We start from the raw sequence: 26,406 nt of genomic DNA, 5'->3' as shown, positions 1-26,406 counted from the left end.
AAGATACGTCCTATGATAGAATATTGCTGCCACACCTGTGGAGGTAAAACACAAAGCAATCTAGCATGCCCTGACAAAGTACATAATCTAATCCGAAATCTAGTAAGGGATCCATCATCTTCCCTAGAACCCTTTTTTCACAGAAGAGATGTTGCTAGTTTCTTTCTACTTTATCGTTATTTCTAAGGGTGGTGCTCGACTGAGCTTCAATGTTTGGGCCATCCTTGTAATATATTCACAATAAGAACTTGTCTTCCTACCACAGCAAAAAGTGATTTTCCTTTCTCCCTCTGTGGCTAGAGCCAGGCGAAATTTTTTTTTCGACAATGCTTCTTTCTAAGACCTTCACAGTGTAACATTGTCTGCGAACCAACACACGTTGTGTGCAGTTTCAGTTGCAAAGAGATCCAAGATAAAGAATAGGAAATAACTCCAACTCGCTTTTTCTTTGTAACAACAACATGTATTTCCTCATTAGTACAGTCGTGGCGTCACCCACGTGATTTAGAACGTTCTCCGTGTCTCTCACGAGATCTCTAACATTATCTCCTCTCTCGCGATCATACTCTTTCTCTTTTTTATAGTCCTTGTCCCCACTGGGGACGTTACTTTACCTGCATTTATATCCGCACTGTGTTATGACAGGTGTGGAAGATATTACCGGGCGACTGCTTCCCTGATGATTACAACTTGGTTTTCTTCAAATCCAATGTGAAAAAATATTCATCGTCAGCTGCTCCGTAAGTAATCAAACGCAATTCATAAAGTTCATCGTCTCTTGCTTGACAATCATTTAATTTCATTTACCATTAGTCTTGAGTATCTATTGGTCTTAATAAGTGGAGACCCAATCGTAAAAAAATAAGAATAAATAAAACAATAAAAAATAAATAAAGATGACCCTAGTAAAAAGTGGGAGGAAGTCCATGCATGCCTTCTCCTTCCCTGAAGACTATCGTACAAGTGACTCAATAACTTTGAATGAAACCTGAACCCGACATGTCACGTCTTATACCAACCATATTCTTATCCAAACGATTTCGCTAAGCAAATCAAATATCATCACGTTTTTCAATTTCTCGGCCTGTTTTCTACGTTACGTGATGTGTACGTTTAACCTTCGAAAGCTCTATAATTTGGAATCAGGTTTAACGCGGGGGTAATTATTACAGGAAAACAAGATTATGTCTCTCACGGTCACGAAATACGATTGCATTCAAAATGTTTCGGATTTATTTTTTTAGATGATGATGATGATGATGATGATATATCATTTGTATTAATTAAAATGAGAACAAGGTGAAAACAGTAGTCCGAATAATCCAAATAATGCCAAATCTAAATATTAATTTACTTGTCCGACGTCCGGTGTCACAAAAAAAGAATCATGATCGCATACATTAATTAATAAGAAACGAATTACCTCCCTTTACAGTCGTTCTTTATCAGTTAAAAAGCATTAAAACCATTTTCTCTTCAATAATTTTCAAAACAAAGAAAAACATGGCTGTTTGTTTACAGTTTCAAATTGGCTATTTTATTTTATAATTTTATTTTATAATTTTATTTTATAATTTTATTTTATAATCTTATTTTATAATTTTAAAGTGTCATAATTTTTTTTATCATAGTTTCTTTCGAAAATTAAAAAAAAAATGCGCAAGTGAATTGACACCTGTTCTTTTATGATCTATATAAAAAATTATTCAGAATAAAAACAAAATGTGTTGAATTTTCATTGAAAAAAAAATGTAATTTTTTTTAATTAATTCTTTTTAGCTTTAAAAAGTTAAAAGAATTTGCTAACAAAAACTTGTTTTAAATTCGTCGTTATTTGTTTTATTTCATTTCTTATTCATTTTATTTATGTTTTAAAAATTTTCCAACTACCGTGGAATTTCCACGGTTTCTACTAGTAAATTACTAATACATTTTATTTATTGATTGTTTACACTGTCATATACAAACACATACGGCGCCATAGGAGAGAACTTGAATGCCTACTAGACACTGTCCTCTACTGTCTAAATCTCTCTGTCCAGGGGTTTGTCAGAACAATTTGGCATTAAAATACTTTTCTTTCTTAGTAAACCCTAACCAAATATTCAAAATCAAATAATATTCGCAGACCAAATAAGATCTCCTTTCTATTGCTAACCAACACTGGCCGTTATGAGGAATGGTGATGTTACCTCAAGTAATAGCACGAAACTAGTACAATATATGAAAATGGTTAATTGGGGGAAGGAAAATTATGTTCTTAATTTCTTTACTAGCTTAATGTTTGAGAGGTAAACAACTTTAATCGAATATGCGATTATCTATATAACTCAAATAACTCAAATAGTTTTATCTCCAGGTAGTGGGCTTCTTGATTTCTGAGAACTTCTACTGAAGTAAAATAAAACAAAAAATCGACAATCTGTAAAAAGATGAATCTTGAATGCAGCAGCAAGTCCTGAGAACTTATACCAGAAAGAATAGTTGGAAATAAGTCGTACAGCATCCACTGCGACCATGCAATTCCTACCGCTACCTATTTTGAAAACGGAGCTATTAAACCTGACATAATGACATTAGACAAGAAAGAGAAAAAAGCAAACAGTAGAAGTTAGTGTCCCCAATAATGCTGGGTAAACAGAGCTGATAGGGAAAAGATAACCAAATACCAAAGTCTTATTCATTATATGAAAAGAAATTGGAATTTTAGGAAGATCTTTATCAGTCCTGTAAGTATAGGAGCAATCGGACTCATGAAAAAAACTTCAAAAACTATCTGACAAATATACCCGATAAACCAAGTACAAGAGGGGGTCAAACAATTGCACGTAAAGGGAAGGGCAGCATTTTTAAGACCTCTCGATTGGAATACATAAGATAGTAGATGAATTAACTATTTTTGTACGGGTAAATGTTGTTCTTTGTTTTGGTATAGCTTTTAAATATACCGAGCCACTTATCGAGATGCTTGCATGAATAAAAAAAAACTATTAAGACATCAGGGTTACTTCTCTTTGAACTGCCTCCATTTTTAACGATGTCTCGTGGGTCAAGAAAGAACAAATTACAGGTTTCGCTTAATTAAACGCATTTCGACAGATGACGCTCGTACGTTTGCATAAATCACTTTCTGTTGTACTGACCTTCTGAACAAGCAAGACGAACCTCGCCGACATTTTCTGTTATTATTAAAGACGATCAGCACGTGAGGAAAGCCAAATCCAGATATAGCAACAAAACAAATAATGACCAAAACCAAGAGATTTTCTTTTCGCTCCGATATCTTCGTAGAATTATGTGAAAGAACTTTGAGAACTGTTATTTGGATGAGAAAATCACCAGATAAATCCTGCAATTGCGTTTATTTGCAACGATATATTATCTCTCTCTTTTCCTCTCTCTCTCTCTCTCTCTCTCTCTCTCTCTCTCTCTCTCTCTCATATATATATATATATATATATATATATATATATATATAAAAATTTAATTATTAAATGTCGGTAATGTTCATATACCAATTAAACCAAAGTTAGTATTAATTCACCCAGTTAATTAAACTTGTAGTGACCAGCTCTCGTCACGTAATCAGAAGGATCAATACGACCGGAATTTATTAATTTCAGGAACAATTTGATTTGGTCACCGGCCGCCCACGCAGCCCTGTTAGCGCATGGAGACGCGGTTGTAATGCGTCACTTTTACACACAAATCCACGAGATAATATTTTTGTCTACTCGTGTATGTAGGCAGTAATCAGGTTGGAACATTCGAGAAAGCCCATATATAAGCACTAACGCGCCAAAATCAAATCAGTCTAGACACCGTTTCCGCAAGTAAAGATCGCCGCTGCCTGGGGGGTTTCACATATGTCGGACTCCGTCTAATAGATGTTAAAATGCAGCGCGAAGAACCCCAATTTCAAACTGCAAGGGATAAATTACTCAATCATTTACCAATGAAGTTCACGCGGACATTGAGAATGAATATTTTCCTTGCAAAACTCTTACCTTTCTTGTATACTTTCATTCATAAGGTCAAGAATGAGCGTTCAATAGAAACGTTGTTTTAATTTGAATAAAATAAAATACGCATCAAGTGCGCTTGAAACCAAATGCAACGTAATATTAGGAAAATAAACAAATATTTTACTTGTTTGAAATTTATCACAAATATATTTTAGAGGTAGACTCCATCTTCAGTGTGTTGTTTTGTTTCTTTTTTTTTCCTTTTCTTTTTCCTTGCTATGTTGTAAATTTGGAGAAAGGAGACTGTTGGTATAGAGCCGCGCGTTGTATCTGGCGGTTGTATTTTGAAATGTTTGAACTGTGCGTTGCGTAGGTAACACGAGAATAACGTCAAGAATTGAACTCTCATTTTTGACGTTACAGTAAATACCTTTACAATTACACAAATATCCTTATTTCACTTGAATCATCATTCTGAACTTTCGTCTTATTAAAAGGCACATTTTTCTGCATTATTAATGGATCTCAATCATTTTAATTTCATGCTCATGGAGAGATGTCAAACATTCAAGAAGGACTATAACTTGCACATATCTCACACACATAAATAAACCTTTCTTAGTTGAATAAAAATTATTGTTTTGAATGTTTCTATTTGTTCCTGAATCGTTGTTATTTGCCGATGTTTTTTTTTTTTTTTTTTGTTTTTTGTTGTTGTTGTTGTTGTTGTTGTTTTTTTTTTTTTTGTTTTTTTTAGGGAACAGAGATTCGACATATGCTCTCGTCACCGTTATGAATTCGGAGACCGGTCGATGCCTTTCTCTTTAAAAGCCTAGCGATTATTAGTATTAATAATCGAGCATATATATTATAAATTCGCAATAACCAAGATAAAATATATTATAACATGTTTATCATAAGAGTTATTTCTTCGTTTCATAACCATTCGGACAAGCTTAAACATTATTTCGCTAAAAGATATTCCAAAATGGCTAGTCATCAAATACAAAATGCAACTAATATATTTAAAAATATACAAAATTTCTTATTTTTCAAATACAAACAGCGAACTCACCTCCACTCTCCATTCATTTTATCGATTAATTTTAAATTTTGTAGGCAACTTAATTTCGTATTTCATATTCTAATTATTACATAATTGTCATTTAATTTTGGAGTTTTTATATTTATTCATTAATTGAAATCATCATTTAATTTTAGTTTATTGATTTATTTTTCATTAATTTAATATAAAATTCCCTAAACTTTCTTCTCGCTCTCTCTCTCTCTCTCTCTATATATATATATATATATATATATATATATATATATATATATATATATATATATGGTACTTCTGCACGTTAGTGTCTGTTTTTTCGTAGGTCGCACTCGGCAACGCCTGACGAAATACGGAAAACGCCGGATTATAACGAGCGAATCAAGAAAAAAAATAACCGCTCTACTAGGAGTGTCAGAAGTCGCCATTAAAAAAGGATTGATTAATAGAGTCGCTATCTTTCGAAGCTTATAACAATATGAGTAATGTAATTTAAATCCTAATTTTTTGTTTCAATAAAAGGAGCAAAGACCAAACTTTAAAATAATAAAAGGTTTTATCGAAAAATATGCAATATTTTTTTAATCGGTTTTCTTTAAGATTTCACGAAATTCAACGAATTTTAACTTAATCTAAATATAATAATATATATAAATTCAAAAAGAAATTACTTACTTATATAAAATACTAATCAATGGATGCTTCCATTCTTCATTTATGAGAATTTGTCCATATTTATATTTTATATTCCATGTATTTTTTAAATAAAAGAATTCTTTTAAACAACCATTTGAAAAGACCGCCATTTAGTAAGTATTAGCCGGTGTTAGCAAGCCGGTGTTTTCTTGCCTTTCTTCCTGTTTTGAAATACGGAGAGATAAAAGGGATATAAAGCGTAAAAACAACACATACGCGTGAGCCGTCAAGCCTTGTGCGTGAAAATATGTGTCACAGTAGATAAAAAATGATCATATTTTACTTAGCAGATTTTGCCTTTAAAAAAAAACACTCGACTAATTTTCGATTTTTTTTTCTTCTCTCAAAGAAATACATGAATATTTGATTTAATATATTTTATTTCTTTTTTATGGAGTGATTTTTTTTTAAATATCTAAAAAAAAACATTGAATGAAATAGAAAAAGTTGTTGTAATTGTACGGAATTTTCTGGACAATATAACAAGATTATAACGTTTCACTTTAAAAGAATTAAAAAGATTCAACGTGGTTTTTTTTTTTAAAGTTTAAAACTGGACTTTACAGGTAAATTTGCAAATAACTATTCTTTTGTTGTTGTTTTAAATAAGCTTATTTTATTTATTGGTCTTTTATCTTCAATTTGTGATATAGAAATTTGAGGTGAGAAAATTAATTATTTCATTTCAAAATGGAGTGGTGACTTTTAAAAAACGCTTGTCTAGAATATTATATTCGGTTTATTGGAAAGAGCATAAGATTTCACATTGAACCTGAAAATATCGTACAAATTGAAAAATTTTGATAGATTTTTTTAAGTTTAAAAATTGAAAAGAATTTAACTCGTAAAATTAAATTGATTTCATTACGTAAAAAATGGCTGCATGAACGCGCGCAGTCACTTTGTAAACACTGTTTTTTTTTGTTTGTTTTTTTAATTAAAAAAATATTTCTATTATTTTTTAAACAACATTAATAGTTTATTTTGGAAGTATATTCCATAAAGAAAATAAACAACCCACTTTAAAAAGAGAAATTACGAGTTTTATGTTTTATTCGCAGTTTTGTGTTAGGGGTGTCAAAAATTCCCAAAAAAAGTCTGACACACCTACCACTGTACTATAACGAGCGAACGCAATGTATAAAAAATGAAAGACAAAAACAAAGAAACAAAAATAGAAACCTACCGTAAGAATTACAAACATTTTACTGTTTTATTACTCACGGAAAAACGGACACTAAAGTGCAGATTTACCATACATATAATTAATAATCTCTCAATTAGTCTAAATTTCGTATATTTCTTTATTTAAATGTGCCGATTAACATATTGATTATTATTTTGAATCGACGGTAATTAAAATAACGATGATTTGTTTACGATACGATACGATAAGGTGGAAAACTATAGTTTTATCATATAATTTAGTACATAATTATTATGATAAGGAGTTAAATATAATTTTAAAATTATTTGAATAATCCTTTTTATCACAGTTGTTTTGAAAATAACAATAAAATAGAAAATAATGAATGCCCCACAGGTATAAAAATAATAAATAATAAAGACACATATATGCTAATAACTATATATAAAATTATTAGGAAAAGGAACCTGTTTTTAAGCTGAACATTAACATGGATGTCTGTTCCCAGTGATGCGGTAGCAGTGTCAGAAATTTCGTGAAAATAGCGAATAATTCCACCCCATCTTTCCAAGCTTATAACTCCTCGAAAAATGCAATTCAAGCCCTAATTTTTTTTTTCAATTAAAGGAGCAAGGACCAAGATTTCATTAAAAAAAAAAAAAAAAAAAAAACTTGTTTTTTTTTTAAAGGTTTTAAACTTCGGACTTTACAGGTAAAATTCTAAAAGAACACTATGTTTTTTTTTGTTTTAAATTTGAATATATTATGTATTGACCTTTTCTCTTCAATTTGTGAGTAAATAATTATGTACTTATCGGGGTCTAAATTGATTATTATTAGACATTTACAAAATGGGAGGCGTGAATTATTCGACCCCCTGTCTTTCCAAGCTTATAACTCCTCGAAAAATGTAATTCAAGCCCTAATTTTTTTTCAATTAAAGGAGCAAGGACCAAGGTTCCATTAAAAAAAAAGAAAAAACAAATAACGTGGTTTAAAAAAAAGGTTTTAAACTTCAAACTTTACAAGTAAAATTCTAAAAGAACACTATGTTTTTTTTTTTAATTTGAATATATTATGTATTGACCTTTTCTCTTCAATTTGTAAGTAAATTAATTATTTACTTTCGGGTGACTAAATTAATTATTTACTTTTTAATAGACACTTAAAAATTGGGATGGGGGGTTCGTGAATTTAAAAAAAAAAACGTTTGTCTAAAATATTATATTCGATTTATTGGAAAGAACATAAAATTTCACATTGACCCTGAAAATATCGTAAAAATAGAATCAATAGAAAAATTTTGATAGATTTTTAAAGTTTAAAAATTGAAAAATATTGAGTTCGGAAAATTCATTACTGTTTAAAAAAAAAATATTTCTATTACTTTTAAAACAACTGTAATAGTTTATTTTGGAAGTATAATCCATAAAGAAAATAAATAACCCACTTTTAACAGAGAAATTCCGAGATTTTTATATTGTATTCGCAGTTTCGTGTTAGGGGTGTCAAAAATTCCTACAAAAATTCTGATACTGATGCGGTTGGGTTGGGTTGAGCACTTTGTAAATATATTTTCATCCGACGGGTATTTAAGCAATTAAGCGAATCCAACTATTTATTTGTTTGTAAACAAATGATGGTTAGAGCACTGTCTGCGACGGGTGGGTGTAGATTCAATACAGACGAGGAGAAGTATTTACTGTACTGATTCGTGGTCCGATGGTTGGAGCTGTCGACTGTCAACCCGACGGTTGTAGGTTCGATCCACGGTTGGGGTACAACGAAACAGTACTGTATGTGGACGAAAATATGCATGGCAATTAAGCTACACGGAATTCTCTGTGTTTCATTCTCGTGAGGATTCGTCAGGCGAGGACGAAATGCAGAAAATTCTGTGTAGTTTAATTGCCATTTATATTTTTTTAATTTACTACCTAGCTCTTTTTTACACTGTCGAAGTAAACATTAAAAAATAGATACATAAAATTTTATGTAGATACATAAGTGCTAAAATTTCAACAGTTGTTTTGTATTCTTTTTTCTTTCTTTTTTTCCTATTGGCGCGTTGTCACATTTCTTATCTCAAATATTTCTAAAACTACACGCCCAAATAAGTGAAAGAAACCCCAACCCCATCTAAAACGATATTGTTAAAAGAAATATGTTCACCTGTTTATCAGTCAAGTCAAATGCTTCATCGAAACGATAAGCCTTTGCATAACCAGGAAGATATTCTTTTCGCAGAGTTCGGCCACCAACAATAAATCTGTAACAACGAAGAAATAATATGGAATAAATAATGTGGAATCAAATTTTTCTTTTTTAAATTTGCTTTTAGCTACTTTAATTTGCAGTTTAGTGTTTTTAATTTGATGTTCAGATTTTTATGTAACGTCCAGCTTTATTTATTATAAATTTAGCTTTTTTGATATGGAGTTCAATTTCTTTTCTTTTTTTTTTTTTTTTTTTTGTTTGAGCCTCAATACTTTTCCATTTGCAGTTAACCTTTTTTAGTCGGTTAGCTTTTAATTTAAATTTTATCTTTTGGTATAATGCACTTACTGATCCGCGCTATTTTTTAAATCGTATTTCCAAGTTTAATTAAAGTTTTATATGTTTTTTATTCAATTGTAAGGTTAAAGTAAAGAATAGGTACAAAACACCCTCCCCTCCTCATGTTAAGAATGACGTTTTAAATAATAACGTTATTATTTGATCACGGATCAATAAGTGCATGAGTACCTATCTTTTCTAATACGAATTCGACCTATTTTTTAAATTTTAAATTGAACTTTTTTTTTAATTTTAAGTTGATTGAACGAGTACATTGGTTGTTTTTTTACAATCACCGGCAATATAGACGCCATTAAATGTATAATAATGATTGTTTTGTCTAACGGCATATCAATCCTTTTCGGGTTATTTATTGCCAAATCCAGTAATTTTGGAAAAAGGTTTTATGCTTCTTTCTATCTTCAAATATTTATTTATTTATGTTGTTTGGTTTGGTTTGATTTATAGATGAAAATAGCTGGGGGGGGGGGGGCAGAACATGTTTGAGTTTTGCAAAGCGAAAGGAAAAAATACATTAACTTCAACGGTTGGTGCACTTTAGGTCAGGAAACTAATATTTTAAGACAGCCTGATTTGGCAACATCACTAAATGCATAATAAAAGCGTATTATCGGTAGACGTAGCTGTAATGCAGCCATGTTAGATGCTTACCTGTCGTAAGCGCAGTGAGTGGACTTGACAGTTGTGTCTGTATCGTCGCAAATCGGCCACAAATAATTTTGACTCATGCGCATTGGAATTTCCTGCCACTTTGAATCCGGAAAGAAATCGCAGTCAGCGTTCATGTCTCCCATCAAAATGATGTTGCTCGTGCGTAGCTTTCTCGATACGCTGTTGCGGACTTTCTCCAATAGTTTGATCTCTTCAACGGCTTCTTCGGGGGCAATATGAACGCCGACCATCGCCACCTGCTTGAATTCTGAAAAGAAAAAACAACAAAAACGCCTTTAGTTCACAATCATCATCGCTTTCTATAATTGGATCAATGATGTGGAAGACACTTTAAATCAGAACCTATTCAATAATATTTTAATACGTCACCGTGTCATTTATTAGGTTGATATATATCAGTATTTAGTTTGATTTTCGAGTTTTGAGCGATTATCGAGACTCTAAAGATGACAGCGTCATATCGGCCATCTTGCTGTTGGTTTAACTTAAAAGCTTGGCACTACTTGCGTTTAAAACTTAATAAACACTTGAAAATATCCCCACTCTTTATCTGTGCCTAAATCCAAATGTAGATTCCATAAGCAAAGCGTCTTTCTCAGAAGTGCACGACTGTGGAACTCTCTTCCGTTTGCCTGTTTCCCACCTGCCTACAACTTGGATGTCTTCAAATCCAACATAAACAAATTCCTGACAAACCGCCCCCTTAAGTAAGACACTCTATCAAATCTCCAATACTAATGATTACTACAATACTATTTCATTGATTACTGTACACGCAATAACCCTTATCCTTGAGTGGCCTCCGGGCTTTGATAAGTGGTGACCCCCATGTAAAAAAAAAAAAGTACTGTAAACTTATCCGAGCAGGTAGAAGTGCAACTTCTCTTGCCTTTGGTAACATTTATTTGTTATATAATTGTTTTGGGCCACTTTTTCGGTTTGTTGTCTATAGTAAAAAATGTCCACGCTTTTATTTCACAGTCAACATAATTTTCTGTGATTAAGTTAATAAAGCGAAAGACACAGAATGACTTTAACTCAAATCCTTTTCAATAATATTTATGAAACAATAAGGGAAATTAATTTCAGGGTTCGTTGTTAGCCGAATGGATGTTGTGGTATACTATGTAATTAGCTAATCCAAACTTCACATGAACATATCTTGGTTCAAACAAAAAGTTATTGATGCAAATAAGCACCATCAGAATCAACACACTTTTGCCAACATAAAACAAGTGTATTTATGCCAGTAACATAAAAAAAAATCTTGCGTTCTGGTAACGATGAAGTGGCTGAAAGCATTTTGGAAAACTGAAAGCGTAGTAGTCAGTAGGTGAGAGATTATGGTGGATGAGGCAGAGTTTTGTAGCCCAATTCGTTCAACTTCTGCAAGGTCGGTTTAGCAATGTGTGGTCAGGCATTGTCGTGGAGAAGAATTGGGCCTTTTCTGTAGACTAATGCTGAGTATTGTTGTCGAAGTTTCTTTTAGTTGTCTTTCAATTCGTGAGGCACCCATTTATCAAGATTCTTTTTGTCTTTCCAATCTCGCTCAAGTGGTTGTAAATCATCGTATATGTGACGCCCAATTCAGAAGCAAGTTCTTCAGCAGTTGTGCATGGATTGGCTTCGACTTTAAAATGATATATAAAGTAAAGGTATTATATCGAAAACTTCTTTAAAAAATGCATCATTTGAAATCAAAATTACAAATCCCACAAGAACTTTTTTCTCGGCTTATTATTATAGAGCCAATACTCTAATGATTATTATATTGTACCCAATACATAGTAGTGATTTCATAAGTTATTTTGGAAGAATATGACTTAGGTGCCATCAGCTAGAATCAAAACCAAAGCATCTTTTTCGTTGCAATCTGACCTAAACTGGGGAAAAAATGATGTTGTTAAGAATATAAATGTATATTTTTGCATGCGTACAAATGACACGTTTAGTCAACTTACGCCTTCTAATTTCCAGTATTTTTCAATTTTGACTCCTTATTTTTACCGACTAAAGACCAAATCAAATTTGTTCCACACGTCCAAATCCTCTATATATCAAGTTTCAAATATAAAAATTGAGAGAGGAATTTGGTAGAAACTGTTTATTACACAGACAGACAAGGTCACTTTTATAGATAGATAGATAGATAGATAGATAGATAGATAGATAAAAAAAAAAAAACGTTTCGTTGTTTACAGCTCATCAGTGAAATATGTCGGTGGATAATTAAATTTTAACATATATATGTGGCCCCACATCTGGAGGTATCGCATTGGTAAAGGGAACATTTTTCTTAACTAATTAAGGTAAAATTCGTTTTGGTATAAATAATTGAATTCTTTGATCGCAAAGTTAATAACAAGGCAAGGGAAATAACTCTACTTTGACTAGCACGTGAAAAAAATATTTTACGTTCAAAAATTAACGCGCTAGTCAAAATAGAGTTATTTCCCTTGAAAATATATTAGCAAATACAAATTATCTCCCTTATTTTTTATTCACCATTACTTTGGTCATAAAACATTATTTTAGGTAGATTGGTGTTACATATGGACTGATTGTGTACCGAGCGAAATCATTATGTATGCAGTATTTATTTATCTGCTCTCTAGAAGATTACACATAAGGTCAAATGTGGGTTTGATGGAGGATGAACAACGAACTGGATTCGAACTTGGCATACTCAAGTTTGCAATGCGTGTCCTCCTTCACCACTTTGCAACAGTCACAGTGGCTTTATATGAGGGGCACTCTGACCTAACAAAAATTGCCTGAGCATTCCCGTCGGTATTCCTTTAGGCAACAAGATATAAACTTGCCCCGCCCAAAAGTTGAGTGGCAAGGGCTGGGAGAGTGGGCTTCCTAGGTAATACCCAAGTAGCGTACCTTAGTCCTCTCGGGGTATTTTCTACCCAAGTCCCTATTAATGTAATGAGAGTAGAGATTTAAATGCTGCCCAACTTAACATCAGGTGACACAAGGTTGGGAAAGTGGGGATGTACAAAAAGCTCCCCTAAAGGAGGGACACTCTTGCCTAGCAATAATTGCCTGAACATCCCCGTCGCCATTTCCCGGTCGGGGATCCTCAGGCAGCAAGCAATACACTATTCCGCCTGAAATCTGAGTAGCAAGGCTTGGGATGATGGACCTCCTGTATGATACCCAGGCGGCATACCTCAGTTCAGCACCTGCCAAACTGATTGTCAAGATCAGATTCTTGACTGGTATTTTCTACTCAAGTCTCCAATCAACCGGAGCAGCAAGAAGCTCATCCTCATTAATGTAATGAGAGTATGATTACAAAAAATTGGAAGGTTATATTTATAAACAGAGGTGATAAAACTGGCCAGTTGTGTGGAACCACGCTCTGATACCAACCAAACAGAAACCGTAATCAGTAAAATATATAGAATCTCTTAAACTATTATGTGCAAGAATTCTTGCACATCAATTTTGCCCTTCACGCGGGAAAGAACTCTGCTCTTCATCTCAAGACTTCTTTGGATTGACCACCTACCAGAAACTATTCTTTGTCTTCGTCTGCAAGCTTTTGCAATTCAAAGCTTCTCTGAATTGACACTCTTATTTTGTTTGGAACAACATTTTTCTTCTTTTCTAAAACTAAAATGGCTTACAACTAAAAAAAAAAAAAAAAAAAAGGTTTTAGCAATTGTAGAGTTAAGTATCAGCTAATAGACAGAAAAAATGTCTTCAAGTAATTAACGTGTATACTGTACACAAACACTTTTCATATATGAACACAATTTCCTTTTCTTAAAAACAGAACATTCATCTTCCCTTTTATATATGAACTTTCATATTTCTACTAGCAGAACATTTATTTAACACCATTTGGACTCTTTAACAATTTATCTTCATCCATATGAGCATATACCATTACTAACACCCTTTTTTATTTTCCTATTACTTGTTAACGAAGACAACTCAAGAGAGTTATTTTGATTATTAGAAATGGACATCCTTGTATTCCTATACCACCGCTGAACTGCGCGTACTGTTTCCCCGCTTTTTTCAATGGTTTCATAGTAAACGTTAAACTAAACAGCCGTGCAATGTTCTTGTCTCAGTCGAGAAAAAGACTTGACATGTGCGGGACAATTGATTGTAAGGCCCAACCTGAACAGATGTACGCCCGCCCACCAGCCTGACTCCACATGCTATTGTGCTACTTCTTAACTTCCTACGAAAACATCTTCGTTGTCTTCTGCTGTTTGTTGCTGAAGCAATGAATTGATAAAGCTTATTTAAAATGTGAGAGAAGACCTTGTCTTTATGATCGAACTAATGGTAACCCATTCTTACGAAGCGAATCCCTTCTCTGCCCTACGAAATGGACTTGTCTTCTTAAGAATTCTCTATAGCAGTCATAAATAAAGAGTTATTTTTTCTCGTGGAGAAATATCCCTGCTAGGTGACTGACCAATCAGCTTGCAGGGTGTATTAATTTCATCTGTTCCATGAATAACTCATTCAATCTCTTTGGGAATCATGGTCGCCAGCAGAACAAATCAAGAAAAGAACAAGAAAAGACGCTCTCTCTCTCTCTCTCTCTCTCTCTCTCTCTCTCTCTCTCTCTCTCTCTCTCTCTCTCTCTCTCTCTCTCTCATGTAAATTATATTTCTCTTAGCCTGTTTATCTTTGCGTCTGTCCGTTCCATTTTTTTTTTTTTTCGGAAATTACTCGACCGATCTGGCTAAAATTTTGTATGGAACTTTTTTATATCTCTGATCACTGGGTATTCAAACATCGACTATCTTCGCCTGAAGATAACTGCTGGGGGAATGTGCAAACTTTCTACTTTCTATTTTCTTCACTTGGGCACTGTTCAACTTTTTACCACCGTTTACTCCAACGGTAAAGATAATTAAATAACCCCTTTCTTTTTGTTCTTCTTTTCATACAACGGCATATATTCTTTTTTCTTCTTTATATTTTTGTAATAATTCTCGTAAGAACTGCATATTAAGCTAATGCATTTATATACACTGACTGTACACTAAAACACTTGTTTCCAGTCTATTTCCATTTGCAACCGTTCTGTTTGTGGGTGTGAATTAATTTGATTATGCCATTTATCATTCTGAAAAAATAAGCGAATGCAATCCTTGAGTTTTACTACTATTTATCTGTTGGTTGTCGTTCAGTTACGGAGATTTCCCTAAACACCAAAGCCTACATAGTCTAGACCATTCTTGAGATGGTGTGTTCATGTTGACTGATGTATCGTTTGCTCCTGTGCAGTTAAAGGTGGTCCACTCACCCAGGATTTACCTTCTCCCTTTGAGAGGAGATTAATTTATTGCTAATCGCCTAAGGCGCCTCTACCAGAGAATGTTGGCGGAGCTGCCTAGACATTTTTTTGCAAGCGAGAGACCACTTCGTCTAAGGCATGGGTTCTTTAAATCCCACTTTCCGACCTTTGTGTCACATAATTCCGTCGTGGGAAGGGGATAAATATTGAGTTACGGGGAAGTCGCGTAAAAGATGAGAATCAATTGATAAAAGCAATACATACGTGTGCATGGAATATCGAAGAGTACCACAAACGGTTCTCGGGAGAAAAGGTCGTTATCGTTGTCTTCGTTTCCGTCGTTGTAGGTGTAATTTGAGATGACGCTAATATGTTCTTTGGTTCTGAAAGAAGATTTGAGTAAATCGAATACGAATGAATTGGTGCCACGTTTATAGGGAATTATTGAAGTATTATATAAGAACTAGAAAAAAAATAAATAAAATAATAGTAAGAAGGTGAGTCCAACTGCTTGATCCCTTAAAATAGGGATTATGAATATATTCATATATGTATATTGTTGTCTGAAGAGTAGCTATTTTCGAAATATTTTAAATGATATAATATTTAAATCTGTCCAAATAGTTATGAAACTATTGTAAAGCATAAGGAAATACACCATATGATGTTCTCATTTTATATTTTGTTGTCTTGATTTTACGAAAATATTATATGCATGCTCAGTTATAAAAACTGATAATTATGAAGCTTAATTAATTGAGCTTATTAATTTTGACTTTGACTTTATTGGTATATGAACATTACCAGAATTTTAATATATAAACCTTTTAGTTAAAAAAATATTAATAAGACACACACACACACACACACACACACACACACACGAAAATTGCCATTTTTACATTTCCAACACATTTGAAAATAATTTCTGACGAGGACGCTTCACAGAACGTCTGAAACGCGCGTAAAAACGATTTCAATGACTTAAAAACATTATTACAATGATCCAAACACAATTCTCAATGAAAAACCAAGACACGGAATAATAAAATAATGTTAAAAAATACACGTTGTTGGTGACTACTCCCTTATTTAAATATACATCTTTCTTTCGTTGGAATTTCTTACCCATTTTATTTAAATATATATATATATATATATATATATATATATATATATATATATATATATATATATATATATATATATATATATGGCACTATCGGATATATATATATATATATATATATATATACAAACAGTAAAATGTTTATATATATATATATATATATGTATATATATATATATATATATATATATATATATATATATATATATATATATATATATATATATATATATATATATATATATATATATATATATATATATATATATATATATATATGCTTCTTGTCAGAAGAAGGTAAAAACACTTTGAAAACATTCGGATTAGAGATGAAAAATTTTGAGATTCGAATTGGAAAAAATAATTTTTTATAGGGAGGGCCGATATGATGGGAATTAAAGAGCGAATGGACAGATAAAAACAATAAAGACTAAAAGAATATACAAAAGGCTACAAGAATATGCAAAACAATATATAAGAAAATTAAATACTAAGAAAAAACAATTTAATTTACAAAAATATTTTTAAATTTCAAAAATTTAAAGAAAATTTTTTAAACTTAAAAAAAATATTTTTAAGTTTAAAAAATTCAAAACTCACAAAAAGTTTTGATAAAATAAATTATAAAATCTAAATAAAGCACGACAAATAAAGCACAAAGAAGTAAGATATGAGTTAGAAAAGGAAAAAGGAAAATAAAAAAAAGTTAAAAAGTAAATCAACTCAAATTCTTGGAAGGTAATCAATTAGGAATTAGGTGTACTCCAGAATAAAAGGAGACAAAAGTTAATATCCAGTACACTCGTATTCAAGAAAATTCAGAAGAAATACTAATTTCTAAAGAACAGGTTTGAAGGAAGGAACAGGAACCCTTTTTCACATCACACATATCAGAGATTTCCAAATGAACTTGTGGTTTTAATTTATTTAGGGACGAAACGTCGATAAACTCACTAATATTTTAGGTTTCTCTTCTTATTTCTCACACACACATACACATACACACATACATATATATGATTTTTAAAAAGAAAGAAATGAAACAAATACTATGATTGAATACATCGACATATATATGGTGCCACGAATAAAAAAAGCATATTATTTTATAAAGTACTAACCTTCAAATTATACATGGAACCAGTTCGATTATTAATTTACAAATTTACAGCAATTTAAGTAGTGCTACTGTTTCAGATTTTCAAAACAATTGAAAAATTGGAATTTCGTGTGTTTATAAAAGCATTGCTTTCTGCTATTCGTTTTTCTCCATCGGCAACAATGGTGGTATACTAACTTTTAATGCAGTTATACAGACATAAACGTTCAGATCGCTTAAAATCAAAATCTTGGAAAACATTTTTAAAAGTCCACAAAACTCATTTTGGTTAATCGAAAATTGAAGTTGTGTAACATTACAGAAGAATTGAAAATATGTGAACACTAGCGGAGGGGGCATAAAATATACTTAAATATGATATTTTAATTTGTCCAGATTTCGTATATATTATAATATATACGAAATCTGGACAAATTAAAATATCATATTTAAGTATATTTTATGCCCCCTCCGCTAGTGTTCACATATTTTCAATTCAATAGAGTCGTGATTACAAAAGTAAAAGCAGTATTTAGGTGGCATCAGCTAGAATCGAAACTGAAACTCTAGCATTCAAAGCTGGTGATCTTACCACTGTACCAACGTGACACGCATATAGGCCAATTAAAAAATAAAAATTAAAAACTAAAATTATACTAAACTAAAACTAAACTAAAATTAAACTAATTAAAAATTAAAAAATAAAACTAAATTTTGACTCATTTTTGACCCCTTAAAAACAACTTTAACTGGCTAATGACCCATAAAATAACGGCCCATAAAAAAAATCCAATCATTTGAGGCCCCAAGCGCCACTCTACAACTTTTAGTTTCATTGCAATAAAGAGTAGCGTTTGCTTCAATATGTGACTATGACTGAAATGTGGATGCCCCACCTCAAATCAATAGTCAGCTGAGTGGACAGTAGCAGGTGAAAGGTTAAAACAACAACGAAAGGCACAAAAAATGGGCAAAGTTTTGACCTCCAGATTTTAGAGTACCTGACATCAATTAAGTTGAGAAATGAAAAAAAATCTTTAATAGTGAATATTATATAATATTATTGGTGCGTTTGAAGAAACATAAAATTGGCAAACAAATGTCCATAAATGAAACGGAAGAAAGTGTCCTTTCACCAAGACAATGCAATATGCCACAAGTCGATCATAACAATAGCCAAACAACATAAACTGCATTTCAAATTTCTTCCGCACTTACCCTATTCTCCAGATCCGGTCCCTAGTGACTATTAGTTGTTGGCAAACCTTAAAAAACACTCCAGAGAAAGTGATTTTGCTCCAGTGAAGAAGTGATGTCAAAAACTGAGGTGTATTTTGAGGATAAAAACAAATCGTTTTACATAAGAACATCAAATTGTTAGACAAGCGTTGAAGTCAGTGTATCAGCCCAAAAAAGAAAACTACGTTTACGAATAAAGTCGAATTTTTCCTAAAGGTTGCGATTTTATTAGATAAGCGCAGTACTTATCAAGTGATGTATCAAACGAAAAACGAAACAAACTTACCTGTAGACAAAAGCGTACTGTTCCTTATAAGTACTTCGCCCAACGATATCGCTGATGACGTATTTATATTTGAGGGTGCTATGGCTAAAAAGTAATTGAAAAAATATATTATTTTATTATTTGAAGAAATGAAACATGGTGAGTATACATATTATACATATTTAATTTTAATCAAATAATATTTTTTTATACAGACACTAGTGTTTCATCAGTGTAGGATGGCAATGCCTGCTGATCAGGAGATTCGAACTCAGTCACGAAGCCACCTTTGACTCCTACATATATATATATATATACATATATATATATATATATATATATATATATATATATATATATATATATATATATATACATATTTATATGTTTTTTTTTCAAGGAATACACATCTGTCTCTAATGAATTGTTCTGTGAACTTCTGCTATTCAAAGAAGCACGTGTAAGAGGTACTACATAAGCATATGAATAAAATACTATTAGTGTGAAATAAATACATCTTCTGGTTTTAGAATGATAACTAGCAATATATATATATATATATATATATATATATATATATATATATATATATATATATATATATATATATATATATATATATATATAACTACTTCATTTACTCACATAAAATTAATATACGAAAGTATAGATTTATGCGTAAACTTTAAAAAGAAAACTTGGAGAAGGATTAGAGAGAGTTATAAGAAAGGGAAAGCTGATTGGCTAACTACAATCCTCAACAGAAGAGGACCATATAAAAACGAGAAACAACCAGAGAATTCGCGCATAAGCCTGACGAATCCTAGAGTGGATGAAACGCCGAATATTCAGTGTAGCTTAATCGCCATATATATTTTATAAATTACTATATATATATATATATATATATATATATATATATATATATATATATATATATGTGTGTGTGTGTGTGTGTGTGTGTGTATATATATATATATATATATATATATATATATATATATATATATATATATATATATATATATATATATATATATATAGTTTTTATTTTTCTTTATGTAAATACAGTCATATCTTGCTACGATGTGCAGATCGTTTCGGTCATAATTGATCTCGTCAGGCAAGAAAATTTAAAAATTAAAAAGGTACGAAAATATACTTTGCTAAGACGGGCGTGAAGCAAGGTTAATGTTCTTATGGATTTAAATTTAATTACAAAAATCAAATTTCTGTTAAGGAAGGAGGAGGGTAAAAGGATAGTTTTGGAGGAGGATTAGAGAGAGTTATAAGAAAGGGAAGGATTACACAAAGATATAGAGTGGTTATAGATTCACTAAGAGGGAGAGGGAGAAAGAAGAAATAGCGTTTTTATAAAAACACGAATTAAGTTCTTAAAAAACACTATAAGCTTCTAGGAAAGGAAAGAATATGAAACTGTAGAGATTACAGGTGATCTTAGCTGATTTTTTTTAATTCTTTGAAAAACCTTTGAAAATTATTTAGATTAGAATACACCCTTTGTATATTAAAACATAAAGAAATAAATTTAATAAAAGAAATGAAATAAGTAAATAGTAATAATTATGAATAATAAAAGAAATAAATAAATAAAAAATAATAAAAAACAAATACATTAATACTTATATAAATAAATAAAAATTTAAAACACAATATATATGTGTACATATGCTTGAGTGTATGTGTGCGTGTATGTATGTTTATGTATACATACATGTATGTGTCTGTGTGTGTCTCTCTCCCCCCCCTCTCTCTCTCTCTCTCTCTCTCTCTCTCTCTCTCTCTCTATATATATATATATATATATATATATATATATATATATATATATATAAACCAAATAAAACAAAAATAAGTATTTGATGAGCTTAAATATATTAACTTATTAAGATATAAATTGATAAATAAATAATTGATTTGATATAACTAGAAAGTACAATTAAAAACTAAAGTCTAATCCGGGTTATTAAGGAAGCCAGATCTGATCTTATATTAAAAAGATTAGTGCTAAATTCAAAGCAAAAGATATAATTTATTTTTAAAAAAATTATTAATGAATAAATAAATAAAGAAAAATTAAACGACAAACGTCCGGTTTTTATAGACAGACAATAAGACCCAATTCAGTTAAACTTTCTCCGTGGTCGAGACATTTTTAATGACTAGAATTATAAAATAGTATATATCGCCTTCTAACATGTCCTTTTAATACGGGTCAACTGTTTTCATTTGTACGAGCTCCTTCCTACCCCTCCTTTCTCCCTTTCTCCCTCTCCCTCTTAGTGAATCTATACCCCTCTATATCTTTGTGTTATTCTTCCCTTTCTTATAACTCTCTCTAATCATCCCAAAAAACTATCTTTTTATCTCCCCCTTCCTAACCAGAAATTGCATCAACAGTGAGATATCTACTGGATCGATAGAAGGATCCCACTATTTTTCCAGAAGCCTTCGCAACGGATTTAATGTACGCATTCCATTTCAGATCAGGAGTAAAGGTCAAGCCGAGAAGCTTGTCAAAACATGAGGCCTCCACAAGACGAGAGCCATTCATTTCAATTCATGCCAGATGGAGATCAGAGCGTTGATGATCTAAAGATAGAAGCTTGGTTTTAGATGCATTAAAAGTAACCAGCCACTTTTTCCCCCATTTTACCACATGCTCAGTATCACTAGAGAACTTTGTCGTTTACGGCCTTTGATTTGTTACCATAGATGGTAGTGTCGTCAGCATAAATGTCTACGAATGATCTAAGGATGTGATTTGTAGGATCATTGATGTAGATCAGGAAGAGAGCTGGGCCCAGGATGGACCCCTGAGGGACTGCAGCATTAATATTGTGAGCTTCTGATTTCTGTCCATTAACCACTACTCTTATGAACCTATCAAAGAGAAATGATTTAATAATTGACAAGACATTTCCAGCCATATCGTAGCTGGAGATCTTGTGAAGTAGACCTTTATGTCATACCCTATCAAAGGCCTTTGATATGTCAAGAGCAATTGCCCTAGAAAGGAAGCCTCCATCAAAAGATTTACTAATCCTATGAGATATAACCGTAAGCACATCATATTGTATGTCACTAAGAAGGTTATTTTTGCTGAGGTGGTTGACTATTTCTCTATTTAACGCAGATTCCAGTAACTTACTTATGATGCACAGGAGACTTATTGGTCCGTATTGAAAGGAAGATTACCGATCACCTGAATTCTTAAATACAGGGCATACTGATGAGATTTTCCAGGGTGCTGGAAAGCAATTCTCCTTAAGACAATGCTTAAACAGCTTTGTAATTACAGAAGCTAGTTCTGGTTGAAGGTTTTATAGCACTATAATAAGAATACCGTTAGGGCCAGTTGCTTTACTGGAATCAAGGTTCTTGATTAGTTTGGTAACATCACACACGAATATTTGTATGCTGCATAGCATAGCATGTTTTCTAATACAGGATGAAATACTGGGGATTGGTATAGGGTAGAATTAGCTGCAAAGTTCTTGGCAAAGAGTTTGGCTTTGTCGGATGCTGACAAGATGACCTCAGGTCCATTGATGATTGTTGAGATAGAGCATACTCTTCTGTTCAGGATCCCATTGACTATTTACCAAAACTGGTGGGAACCCCGCTGCGGCTCAGCTACTTGACAGACTGAGCATACAATTCTCTTACATTCTTTATTATTTTTTTACAGTAGTCGCAGGCAGTCCTGAAAGCGGCTTTAGTCTCAGTACATCTATTACGTTGGAAGCAATTAAAAAGTGATTTCTGACTGCAATGGCAGCAGCACATTCTGGAGAGAACCATTGCTGGCTGTTAGGTCTTTGCTGGAATTTTTTTTAGGGTATGTAACGGTCTATACCTACAATTAACTATTCCGTCAGGTCTGATACTATAGAGGACACATCCTTTTTAAACATGGAACACAGACGTAGATCTGATATAAATGTACAGAAACTATCCCAGTCAGCCATAGAGTATCGATATACTGCATGATGGAGAGGTACCTGTGCGGATTTTTACATTTCGTTTGTATCTTAACTCATACAACAGAGTGGTTAGAAGATCCCAGTGGAGCCAGAACGGAAGATGAACATAGCTCAGGGCAAGTTGTGAGAAAAAAAAATTAGGAGATTTGCATACTGGCCGTCAGTGTCGGGCACACGAGTGGGTTTGTGAACAATCTGAGTGAGTTCATAAGCAATGGAGAAATCATAACAGAACCTCCTCTCGTCATCGGTCTTGTTTGAGTGGGTTAATCATTCCACATTGTGAACATTAAAGTCTCCACAGACGTGAATGTTAGCCAAAGGATGAGTGACAGGATGTTGTTAGTTTTCTCAGATATGCTCTTTAAGATAGTAACTCGGCTGTTGTGGAGGCAATAGAGAGCAAATGCAATAGTGTGAGCAAGTGCAACCCGGAAGCACATATAGGGTAATTTAGGATCTTCTCTGGAGATGTCCCTATCACATGGAAAGCCATCTTTAATATAGGCACATATTTCATGCCCATGGCGATCTTGGGGGTCAGATTTGGAAGTTAAGTTAGAGTATCCTTTAATTACGAACTTATCTAGGGAAATAGTCGGTCCAATGCCAGTTTTGCTTAGGAATAATAGGTCTGGTTTAGTCTCCTGTAATTGGATTTCAACCTCCGGAAGGTTGGAACATAGACCCCTGATGTTGGAGAAGGAGACATGGTAGTGGGGGTCTATGTTGGAAATTATAGATTTAGGTTTAATCGTGTATTTTTTCTGGAAACTGTTCGTGATGGAGCTTTGGGATTTGTGGAATAAGTCGACAGACTTGCTTAGAGCAGGGCAGAGAAGTAAAATAAGAGAGAAGGAAAGAAAAAAGAAACGAAGTACAAACAATAATAATTAATTAATTTTTTTTTTTTTTAAGGCATCTGTCTCAGCTAATATCACAAAAAATAGTTGTGGAATGTCAAGAAGGATTGGAAAGCTAAGCATTAATCAAACCTTTACTGGAAGACTGCAAAGAGGATTGAAACCTATGGGAACTTTATTGTCACTCAATTCCCAGTAAAGCTCAATGGTCACAGCCAATGAGAAATAAATGGTAAGCAGATGTTGTGATAATGCAAACTCATTTACAATGATTATTGAAAGTGGTGGAGAGTACGGGAAATCTGGGGAGACTTGTTGTCACTTAGACTCCAAGGAGTACCACCAGTTATTGTCAGTGAGCGATCACTAATGAGGATCTGTGTTAGAACTAGTAAGTAAATAATAATATTAAATAATAATTTAAATAATGAATAATATTAATAATAATAACAGTTCCAAAAAACTTGAAAAAAAGGATTAAGAGAAATCAGAATTGACAAGAAGACTGAGATTATGCAATGAATAGTAATGCTGAAACTGTTGAAATCTTAAGGAAAACCCTTGAGTGCAGCAACTAGTCCACATGAGTGACTAATTCTAATTGGGTATATATAAAATGCAACAGAAATGAAACAAATAGGCGCAACCAAGAGAACTTGAACACCAAAAGTGAAAAGTGCCTATCACCCATTCCCCCCTCCCTTCCCCTCTCCACTCCTCTCTTTTCCTCTTTCCTCGCCCCTTAAAAAAAAACTGGTGTCAGCACAACTGGCACTGCACCAAATAGTCAAAGGGTAAAGGAGGATGGAAAGACTGAAGAGAGAAAGCACGAATCAGGCCTCCACTTAATGAGTGCGAAGAGGACTGGGACCTTGGGGAGGTTTTTTTGTCTTTTTTTACACAGTGCTCACCACTTATCAAGGCCCGGAAGCCACTCAGGGATAAGGGTTATTGCAAGTATGTACATTACGTTAGTGTGGAGATTTGATGAAGTGTTTACTTAAGGGGGCGGTTCATTAGGATTTTGTTAACGTTGGACTTGAACACATCCAAGTTGTAATCAGGTGGGAAGCAGACAGATGGAACAGAGTTCCACAGGCGTGCAGTTCTAAGAAAGAAGCTTTGTTCATGGAATCCACGTTTTGATTTAGGCATAGATAAAGAATGGGGGAAATTTTTCACAGTGGATTCGGCTAGACGGGTGTTTTTTGTGAAAGATTGGCAAGGAGGGGGACCAGAGATTGGAGTTCAGACGAGCGCCTGCCATGGAAATAACGATAAAACAAGGATAGGCTCGCAACGTCTCTTCTGTGGGAGAGAGGTTGCAGGGTAGAGAAAAGGGCATCCCCCACTAAGCTACAAAGTCTATTTTGTACTCTGTCAAGGCAGGATAGACTGTTTTTAGCAGCTCCTACCCAGATATGGCAGCAGTATTCCATCCTTGGACGTACTTGGCTCTTATATAGATAGAGAATTGCATCAGTAGTGAGATATCTTCTGGTCCTTGGACGTACTTGGCTCTTATATAGATAGAGAATTGCATCAGTAGTGAGATATCTTCTGGAGCGGTAGAAGAATCCCACCATCTTTCCAGCGACCTTGGCAACAGACTTGATGTACGTATTCCATTTCAGATCAGGAGTAAAGGTCAAACCCAGAAGCTTGTCAAAACACGGGGCCTCTCTCAGACGAGAGCCATCCATCCCAATTGATGCCAGATGGGGATCAGAGCGTTGGTGATGTAAGGATAGGAGTTTGGTTTTAGATGCATTAAAGGTAACCAGACATGTCTTCCCCCACTGAACCACGCGCTCGAGATCAGAGGAGAGAGAATCAGAGAGAGCTTTGTCATTTACAGCCTTTGATCTGTTGGTGTAGATGGTCGTGTCATCAGCATAGATGACAACGAATGATTTAAGTATGTGTTTAGGGAGGTCATTGATGTAGATCAGGAAGAGAGTTGGGCCCAGGATTGACCCCTGAGGGACTCCAGCATTAATACTGTGGGCCTCTGATTTTTGTCCATCGACCACTACTCTTATGAGCCTATCAGAGAGAAATGATTTAATGATTGAGAAAACATTTCCAGTTATACCGTAGCTGGAGATCTTGTGAAGTAGACCCTTATGCCATACCTTGTCGAAGGCTTTTAATATGTCAAGAGCAATTGTCCTAGAAAGGAAGCCTTTGTCAAGAGATTCACTAATCCTGTGAGATATAACCGTTAGCACATCTGCGGTAGATCTTGCAGAGCGGAAACCATATTGTGTGTCACTAAGAAGGTTGTTTCTGCTGAGGTGGTGTACTATTTCTCTATTCAATATGGATTCCAGCAACTTACTCATGACACACAGGAGACTTATTGGTCTGTACTGAGAGGGAGATGACTTATCACCTGAATTCTTAAATACA

General features: G+C 33.1%; 1 protein-coding gene across 2 annotated transcripts in view; it reads right to left on the bottom strand.

The window, feature by feature from the left end:
* LOC145277011 (deoxyribonuclease-1-like) overlaps positions 1 to 26,406 on the bottom strand; it is a 61,590-nt gene that overhangs the window by 28,274 nt on the left and 6,910 nt on the right. For both annotated transcript variants that reach the window (XM_080128609.1, XM_080128610.1), the window contains exons 3-6: positions 19,146 to 19,229; positions 15,657 to 15,775; positions 10,097 to 10,364; positions 9,041 to 9,137 (exon numbers count right to left, since the gene is read on the bottom strand). In XM_080128609.1, the coding sequence (XP_079984735.1) occupies positions 9,041 to 9,137; positions 10,097 to 10,364; positions 15,657 to 15,775; positions 19,146 to 19,229 (568 nt within the window). The remainder of the gene's footprint in view (positions 1 to 9,040; positions 9,138 to 10,096; positions 10,365 to 15,656; positions 15,776 to 19,145; positions 19,230 to 26,406) is intronic.

Source organism: Euprymna scolopes, chromosome 5, assembly GCF_053919585.1.
Source record: "Euprymna scolopes isolate OS-2025 chromosome 5, ASM5391958v1, whole genome shotgun sequence".
Lineage (NCBI taxonomy): Eukaryota > Metazoa > Mollusca > Cephalopoda > Sepiida > Sepiolidae > Euprymna > Euprymna scolopes.
Note: the sequence above shows the minus strand (reverse complement) of the source record. Positions and strands in the feature narration are given on the sequence as shown.